This window comes from Notamacropus eugenii, chromosome 5, assembly GCF_028372415.1.
Source record: "Notamacropus eugenii isolate mMacEug1 chromosome 5, mMacEug1.pri_v2, whole genome shotgun sequence".
Classification (NCBI taxonomy): domain Eukaryota; kingdom Metazoa; phylum Chordata; class Mammalia; order Diprotodontia; family Macropodidae; genus Notamacropus; species Notamacropus eugenii.
In genome coordinates this window covers 335,077,546-335,087,422 of record NC_092876.1, presented here as the reverse complement: position 1 = coordinate 335,087,422, position 9,877 = coordinate 335,077,546, and the positions used below count along the sequence as shown (strand labels likewise).

Genomic DNA, 9,877 nt, shown 5'->3' with positions numbered 1-9,877 from the left:
TTCAGTGCTGCACTAAGTATGTAAGGAAAAAACATCTACTTTTTTTTTATACCAGCACACAATCCTCTCTGGAGAGAGTGTTTACTCTTCTGAAATGACTGGATTTTTCTTTTAATTACTTCATAATTCTACAGACCCAGTCCCTAAGTAAGCCTTTCCTATTGGAAAATCTTGTAACCACCTAGAATCACCAGCGAGAATCAGGCTGGGTGAGACTGCTGGTCATTAGAACATTTGAGATACCCTGCTCTCCTTGGAAGTTCTTAATGGTAAGGTCTTGGTCCTCTTTAGACTGACTGTGGTTACAGAGGAATATTTTCCCTGGGGACAAGTGGAATAAATATTCTTATGAGGCCAAAGGAAAGGGAAGGAAATGTGTGCTCAACAGTGAGAACACATCAGTGGACACAGCCTCAGGTTCCTGTTTCTGGACCCTACATTGCAGCTTCCTTCTTACTTATGGACAGTCTAAGACTAGGGCAGCCTCTGAATGGATTCTGACAATGGGAGAGTGGGGATGCTGGAGTGGAGGTGGAAGAATTGTGTCGGGAGAGTTTAGAGTAGGGGTTCTTAGCCAGTTTTGTGATGCACCCTTTTTAGCAGTGTAGTGAAGCCCATGGACCCCTCCTTAGAATAATGTTTTTAAATGTATATAATAAAAAAGATTACAAAGGAAACATATTGAAATATAGTTATTAATTTTTTTCAAGTTCCTAGACCTCTGATTTTAAAGGCAGGACTAGATGACCTAGGACAAAGATTTGAACTGTAGATGTAACATTCCAAAATAACTTCAGTTTAATATCATAGGGAGTGTCCGAGATATTCAGAAAATGAGGATTTTAATTTCAAGGTAGAATCAGAATAATTTCAAGTAATTTCTGAGTTAATTCAGGCCTAGTTTTCCAGTTGCTTATTATGCATTAAGTTCTGGTTATGGGCCAGATACTATCCTAACTGTTGGGAGTGAGGAGATGCTTTGAAAGCAATGATTAAATTCCATTCTTTTCTCCACACTACTGAAGATGGACCTAAATAAGGTCTTAAGTCAGCATATAAAGAAACTGTAAACCTAGGTAACTAGGTAGCACAATTAACAGAGCACCAGCCCTGGAGTCAGGAGGACCTGAGTTCAAATCCAGTCTCAGACATTTACTAGTTGGATAACTCTGGGCAAGTCAATTCACTCTAAACCAGTTTCTTCATCTGTAAAATGAGCTGGCGAAGGAAATGGCAAACCACTCCAGTATCTCTGCCAAAAAAACCCCAAATGCACACCACTGTAAATACTCAATAACAAAAAATTGTTAAAAATGATGGAGCAGGTAGCAGAAGAATTAGGTTTAAAAAGATATCTCATGTTGACTGGTTTTGCTGAACTTAGTTTTTTTTTTTCTTTTTAATTCTTTGTTAAAATTCTGGATATGTGTGTGTAGGTGTGTTGTATTTGGAAATGACAGTGATGTAAAAATAAAAGAAAGATATCAACCAAAAAAGAAAGAAAAGAATTGTCCCAGACAGGGTAGGGCTACCCTGTAGGGCCCATCAGTCTTTAGTAGCCATTTTGAGAACCAAAGAGAGAACTTTATACTTCTTCATTAATACGTTGTTTTCTCAAGGAGATCCTTTAGGGGAAGAATGGAGGTCAGAAGACCCAAGATATCTCCAGAAGGTGAGAACTTTGGTTTTCCATCATCTCAGCTGGGCTCCCACCACACAGACATGATACCACAGGGCAGTGAAAAGAGCGTTGTAATGAAGTCAAAGGGTCTGGATTCACCTCTCACCTCTCTCATTTTACTTTTGTAAATAAATTGCTTAATCTCTCAGGTCCTTAATTCACTTAGCTGCAAAACGGGGAGATTCAGACAAGATGGTTTCCAAGGTCCCTTCCCACTCAAGACGGAACATCTCAACCATTTCTTGTGTTGCTTGTCCGACTGTTTTAAACACTGTAAATTTCAGATATAATGTAGTATAGTAGAAAGAACAGTGGTTCAAACATCTAAAAACCTGATGTCTAATGCTGCTGTGGCGTAGACTTGGGTCAAATCAGACAGAGGCAGCTGTCTACACAGTGGTTAGAGTGCTGGGCCTGGAGTCAAAAAGATTCAGGTTCAAATCTAGCCTCAGGCATTTACTAGATGTGTGGTCCTGGGCAAATCATTTAACTAACCTTTGCCTCTGCACATTCCCTCATCTGTAAAATGTGGATAATAACAGCACATGTCTCCCAGGATTGTTGTGAGAATCAAATATGATATTTGCCAAGATATTTCAAGTGCTACATAAATGCTAGCTATTATTAGTAAGTTACTTAAATTCTCTGAAACTCAATTTTCTAGGTCTCCATTTCTGTCTGTGCACCATTTACTAACCATTTGAATAACCAAGAGCAAATTACTTAAGTTCTCTAGGTCTCAATTTTCCTCATTTGCAAAATGCCAAAGAAAAATGCATGCACTTCCTGCCTCACAGAGCTGGAGGAAAACAAGCATTTTTTGGTTTTGTGTTTGTTTGATTGGTTGTTTGGGTGTTGGTTTTTTTTTTTTTAGGGAAAAATAGTATTATTATGTAAATGTGATATCTTTCTTTGCCTGATATTTTCCTTAAGAATAAAAAATAGGTGTACGTGAAAGTTCTCTGAATATGATAAAGTGGCTGTAGTAGATGCAAGCTATTTTCCTCGCTATCCCTTCCACCGCCAAATGTCACATGGCTGCCTTTCCCATAGAACATATTATATGTATAGATACACACAAATTACATATGTGTAAATGCATATATACATATATGTGCACAAATGCATAAAATATATGTGCATATGTGTAAACATATAAAATATATACATGTGCATGTTTAAATATATAAAATATGTAATGTGTATAAATATATGCAAATATAAAAATATATACATGTGTATGAGTATATGATATATATAGATAGATAAAATATATACAGAAATGTGTGTGACTATACAAATATACATGTACATGTAAATATATACATATGCATATAAATATATAAAATACATGTGTATAGATATATAAAATATATAGTATAACTGTGTGATGTATAAATATATAAAATGTATACATATGTGCATTTAAATAAATAAAATATATACATGTATATAAATATATACATGCAAGTACATAAGATTTATACATATGTGTTTAAATATGTGACATGTGTATAAATATATAAAATATATAGGGCTGTGCGTGAATACATAAACATATACCTATATGTATAAATACATACAAATATGGAATATGCATATATGGATATGTAAAATATATGTATATTGTGTTAATATATAAATATATACATGTGTATAAATATATGAAATATGAGTGTATAGATATATAAGAGATATACATGTGGATATGAATATGTGGATATATATAAAATGTGGATATATATAAATACACACATATGTATGAATATATAAATATATGTATTGTAAATGTGTACCTATATGTATAAATACATGGAGTACACATGTATGGATATATAAAATATGTGTGTGTATATATAAAAATATGTATGTGTATGAATATGTAAATATATACATATGTGTGAATATATAAATATATACAATGTGAATAAATATATACAGATGTATATAAATATATGGAATAGATATGTATGAATATAAAATATATGTATATATGTGTGTGAATATATACATGTGTATAAATATATATACTTGTGTGTAAATAAATGAAATCTGAGTTTATGGATATATAAAATATATACATGTGCATATGTAAATGTGTATATATAAAAATATATACATGTGTGTGAATATGTAAATATATACATATGAGTATACATATATAAAATATGTGCATAAGTATATATATATATAAAATATTTGGTTCTCCTCACTCACATAGTTTCTCTTTCATCAACAGAACTGCTCCCTTTCTCTAGAAAGAGCCTCTGTAGCCAGGCTCCACCGATCCCCTTACCATGTCCTCCATACCGAATTTCACCACTGTGTAAGCAAAGTAATAGGTCTATGATGAAGCAGATGTCCCACATGAACCACTTATCCAGAATCATTAAACAATCATCCTCTCCCTGCCCCTGGACCAAAACATTGCCTTCGCCATGGCTCCAACATCTAGTTACATTAAATCCACAGGTGCCTCACACCTATCACAAAACAATGCTGGTACCATTAGGCCATCTTCATCATCAGGCTACAGCTAAATTATCCACACTCCACAAAGGGCATCCACTGGCCTCAGGCAAACCTTTTCCTAGGGCCAACATTGGAACCAGGAAAATCGATGTGTCATCAAAAGCTGATAAACAACATCTTATGCTTCTACTTAGCTCCAAACATCAGCTTGAATTTCCATTACACCCTGTTCACCAGCCAATGGATTCTTCAGGCCTTTCCTGTCATTATCCTAAGATTTACCAATGCCATGATCAACCAGCTGAGAACCTACCAAACTTCAACCAGAAGCCTCTAATTCCACCATTCCCCAACTACCAAACCACTGAGGATCCACCCTGTGAGGATCACAAGACCAAGGCTGAAGCTATCCCCAGTACATTCCCTGACTCCCAGGACCCCACCACACCTGCCACAATGAGCTCTGAGCACCAGGAGGAAACTTCACTGAAGTCTAGACAGAGTTTTATCCACCTGAAGCATGTCATAATCATACCATCTTGTGACAATCAGTACTATTCTTGGGCTGCAGCTTTTGAATCACCAAGTGAAGTCCAACATTCTAAAACTTCACATCATAACCTGTGCTCAGTCTCCCAGGAAACAACTCTCCCTGATTTCCACCAGGTATCATATCCACCTGACTGCTATCACCAGTCGGAAACTGCTCCAGACCCTAACACTCAGGCTTCATTTCCACCAGACTACATAAAATTGTCAGGAGGTCCAGAACACCACTTCACACCTACCCCCAACACTCTATCCAATCATGAAAACCAGGATAGGTCTATATCAGACTCCACTGATTACCAGCAGAATCACACACCTCCAATTAGTCTAAGTGATCAGGAAACAGCTCAACCAAGACCCAGTTGTAGGACTAGATTTTCGCCAGGTCCTAGACATCAGACACTAGATTCTAACCATCAAGACCAGGTGCAAAATGGACTCCAACAGCAGACCCAGACTGTACTGAAAAGACAAGGTCCATGGGGTTTTAGTTACATCAAACCATTCATTATTAAGAGGGGCTCTGTGCCTGCTAAAATTGTTCATGATGTCATCAATTCCATCCCTCAGGAGAAAATTAAAAAAGACATGAGCAAGAGGATTGCCTTGTGGAAGACTGGGCAATCTCCAACTCATTGCCCGGATCAATCCTTTTTCAGTAATTATATAGTCTGTTTAGTTTGTGGCTCTTGGATCCCATATGGCTGTCCCCATACAAAGAAAACAAAATATCCATGTGTAACACAATTGCTGGCCATACCAATACTGTTGCCTGGTTCTAAGCAAAAACTAAATGTGAAGTTTGTCTTCCAAGTGCCCCAGACAACAGCATGCAACATTTTTGGCCTCCCATATACCCATTATTGTTTGCAAAGGCCTTTACACCACCCATCAGGCTTTCCCACTTCTTCCCAAACAGACCCCGTGCTGTCTGAACCTGCAAAGAAAAAGTGGCTTCACTTCATCCTTGGCAAGAATTACCAGCCCAGGGAAAAGGCCAGAATCAGAAGCAGACAGTCACGCATGAAAAAAATGCCCAGGAAGAGACAAAGAAGCGCCAGAAGGGGCTCAAGCGAATTAAAACAGAGAGAAAATTAAATGACCATTTTTTCCTCTTTGAAAAGAAATAAACTGAAAATCTCTATCCAGTATATATTTGAAAACTGTGTTTCCCTCTCTCTTTTTCTCCCTCCCTCCCTCTCTCAAAGTATGCTTTGATCTGCTTTCAAACTCTATCACTTCTTTCTCTGTATGTAGATAGCATTTTTCATCATGAGTCTTCTGGAATGTTTTTGTATCCTTGCGTTGCTGACATGAGCTAAGTCAATTACAGTTGAGCATGGCACAGTGCTACGGTTACTGTGTACAATGCGCTCCTGGTTCTTTTCGCTTCACTTAGCATCATTTCATGTAAGTCTGTCCAGGTTTCTCCAAAATCTGCCTGCTCATCATTTCTTATAGCACAATAGTATTCCATTACATTCATATATTACATCTTGTTCAGCCATTCCCCAATTGACGGGCATCCCCTCAATTTCCAATCAGACACGATTTCTTAACCAGCTTTTCATCTCCCCATCTGTCTTTTCTTTCTCAGTCAATTGCGTTTCATCAGTAAGAGTAAGGAAAACACCACCTGTGCCCTAAGTTTTTGTTTGAAGGTCAAAGACTTTAATTATTGGTAATATTTTCTACCTTTCTCCTGGCAAATTCATTTATGCCTATATAAATCATCAGAATTGGTAGCAATCATCTGATTTGGCAAGACTTGGAAAGTCTTGGATATATTTTCTAATCTTGGATATATTTTCCAAGATGACATGCCTCTATAAGGATGATACAGCAGTCTAAGTCCCCCAAATCAGAATTATTCATCTCTTCTTCCTCTGACCCTTAATGGTTGATCTGTTGCTTAAGAGCACATGTGAGTAGATTCACACAGGATCCTATGGAGTAAAAAGCAGCTGCTTCCTGTTCCTAAGCTACAGCTCCCTCCTCTTCAGAAAGAATCTGTTTTCTTTTTAGTTAGTTCCAAGTGTTCTCTTGTCCTTCTTCCCTTTGCCGCTCTGCATGAGAGTCTCCCAACCTCCAACATCAAGTGAGGGTTCCTTTTTGCTCTTTAGATCTATTTTTTCTTCATTTTCACATCAGAGCCTTCCTCTCCAAGGCACAAAGTCTCATGGGATGTTAGTTCTTTGAAACTGAAGTCTGAAGAACTACTCCCTCTGAACAGTAGTAGCTCCCTTGGTTTTGCTATTATGGCAAATGATATCAGCTGGAGATGCAGTCTTATGAGTCCATCATGCCATGCTGCCTCTGACTGACTATGAATGGTATTTATATTATGGTGCGACTCATGAACTATGGTTTGGCAGCATCTATTTATTCCTAAATCCAAGTCATTGTTTAAAATGTCAAATTAAAATAAGTGGGGTAGTACACTGGAGGTCTCCTTTCAGGTTTACTGGACCTTTCATTTACATTTTGGGGGTCTATAATTTTCTGCAGCCTCTTGCTGACTGATGAAGACATTGGTGGAATCTCATAGGGAGAAGTTGGTCCAGAGAGTACTCTGAACTTTGTGAGGGTAGCCTTATTTGAAAAACCCACTAAACAAATTGGAGAGTGCCCCCTAGAGGCATCTAGGTAGTACAGTGGATAAAATACTGGCCCCAGAATCAGAAAATCTCAAATTCAAATCTCACCTCAGATACTCAATAGCTGTGTGATGCTGGGAATGTTACTTAATCTCTACCTCAGTTTCCTGAACTCTAAAGTAAAGATCCTAAAACATCTGCCTCCCAGGAACACGGAAGATGTTTAATAAATCTTTGTTTCCTTCCCATTCTCGTTACTGCATCCCCACCCCACCACATCCCCTTCCCTGGGGTGGGGGTGGGGGGGTGCTACACTTATCAAATTTGCCAATGACACAAAACACACTGGATGACAAGACAGATTCAGAAAAGATCTTGACAGGATTGACCATCAGACCAAATAAAGTTAGATAAAATCAATAGGAAAGATGTAAAAATATTACATTTGGGTTCAAAAAACAACACATAGAAACAATGGCTTTTTTTTTTTAACAGACAATAGCAATAGGTAAGCGAAAAAAAGATCTGAAGTTTTATGGAACCCCAAACTCAATATGAATAAAAAAATGTGACCTGGCAGGTGAGAAAGATTATGCCATCTTGGGCAGCATCATTGCGAGAAAGGCATAGCACTGAAGAAGAAAAAGGTGATGGGTGGTCTCATGTATTCTACTCTGGTCCGACCACATCTGGAGGACTATGTATTTCTAAGTAACACATTTCAGAAGGATGTTAATAGGCTAAAAACTGTCCATGGAAAGGAACCAGGATCACAAGGATCCTTGAGTTCATGCCATATGAATGTCAAATGAAGAATGGATGAAGGAACTGAAGATGTTTAGGTTAGAAGAGAGAAAAGTTAGCAAAATTTTGACAGATATCTTAAAGTATAGAGGAAAAAGGAATTAGAGTTCTTCCACTTGGCTCCCAAAGGACAGAACTAGAAGCAATAAGTAGAAATTGCAAGGGTACTTAAGCCTGAAATTAGAAAAAATTACCTAACAATGAGAGTTGTCCAAAATTGGAACAGATAACCCCAGAAGGCCGTGGCTTCACTCACATGTGGCCTTTCAGTAAAGGCTGGACAATGTCTTGTTAGGCATGTTATAGAGGGAATCTTTTCAAAGGCATAGGTTAGTAGAGAGGATCCTTTTGGTTTTTCAGATACTGGTTAGACTAAATGGCCCCCAACGTTCCTTCCTTGTACGAAAATCTGTGTTTTTATAAAAACTCTGAAAAGCAGAACTTATTCTGGCAGTTGACTTGACCAGCTTCCAGCAAGTACTCTTGACCTGCTGGGTTCCATTCATTTCTATTAAGAGCTAGCATGTAAATGTCAATTTAAGGTTTGTAAAATACTTTACAAATATGATCTCACTATATCTTCACAATAGTCCTGAGAGGTAAGTGTTGTTATTATTCCTACTTTACAGACCAAGAAACTGAGGCAGATAGAGGTTTAACTAACTTGCCCAAGGTCATATAGCTGCTAGCCAGTGAATAAGATTGGATTTGAATTTGTCTTCCTGACTCCAGACCAAGCATTCTACTCACTGCATCACCTAGCTGCCAATATTAAATGTTAAATATTCATTGGTCTTTCCACTAAAGAAGATGAAATATAATTTTCAGTGGTAATAAATTACGTTTTATTGTCACAAGTATAATTAAAAATGAAGATATATATACAGAGAGAGAAAGAAAGAAAGAAAGAAAGAAAGAAAGAAAGAAAAAGAATAAGGCAAAGAAAAAAGATACAGAGAAAGAGAGAGGGGTATGGAAAGAAAATAACAAAACCTCATCATTACCCTCCCTCTATCCTTTCATGGAGTAATAATAGTTTCATGTTTTGGTTTTTCAGATAATTTTTGTTAAGTCAAAGAAAAATAAACACCACCAAAAAAATGTGCTGGCTACAATTTAACTTTTCTTTGATCGTTCAGTACGTTCATAAGCCTTGGTTGTCCCACTATAGAAGTATGAAAACACCGTTTAATAGAGATGTCTACAGGCAGAAAGACAGAAAACTGCTTACTGTAATCTGTATTTCTCAAGAGAAAATGACTCCATGAACAAGAAAACAATCATTTTTAAATGGGACAGGAATGTAAAGATTTTGAAAGTTTTCTCATCATTATAATTTCATAATCACTATTGTGCAAAGCTGAAAATTTTGATAGAAAACTCCAAGAATCAGATTTCTTCATTGTTCTTTCAAACACTGTCATAGTACAATCCAGAAAAAATACCCATAGCCTCTTGATTGACATTTGTGATGTTAACAAATATGAACAGAATTTAGAAGGAGTACTATGAAACTTCCCACAAATATTTCCTAAATAGGATCCCATGGGACCTTTTCTTTTAAATGTGTTTAAAGCTTCCTGACAGAAAAAAAAAGTGGTGATGCTAGACAGGTCTTTAGAACAACCCACAGCTTTGCTGTCCATCTCACCTAATTAATATAAATTCAGCAGATGTGGAGGATTTATAAATTCATTCTACAAGTATTTCTTTACTGAGTTCCTGTTATGTTCTAGTCCTTGTGCACTGAGGATTGTTATCGTTCAGTCATTTC

At 37.0% G+C, this 9,877-nt stretch overlaps 1 protein-coding gene across 2 annotated transcripts; it reads left to right on the top strand.

The window, feature by feature from the left end:
* On the top strand, positions 1-5,853 carry LOC140506441 (uncharacterized). 2 transcript variants are annotated; one of them, XM_072613620.1, is made up of 3 exons: positions 1-269; positions 1,623-1,672; positions 3,921-5,853. In XM_072613620.1, exons 2-3 carry the CDS (start codon positions 1,639-1,641, stop codon positions 5,798-5,800), a joined length of 1,914 nt encoding a protein of 637 aa, XP_072469721.1. In that variant the 5' UTR covers positions 1-269; positions 1,623-1,638; the 3' UTR covers positions 5,801-5,853. The 2 variants fall into 2 exon arrangements, with proteins under 2 accessions (XP_072469721.1, XP_072469720.1); XM_072613619.1 differs by having other exon boundaries at positions 1,620-1,672.
* Positions 5,854-9,877: the final 4,024 nt, after the last annotated feature.

Excerpts from the sequence above, each read along its gene's own strand:
- LOC140506441 (XM_072613620.1), top strand. The coding sequence starts at position 1,639 with ATGGAGGTCAGAAGACCCAAGATATCTCCAGAAG. Across the intron at positions 1,673-3,920 it reads ACCCAAGATATCTCCAGAAG|AACTGCTCCCTTTCTCTAGA; the intron begins GTGAGAACTTTG and ends TTTCATCAACAG.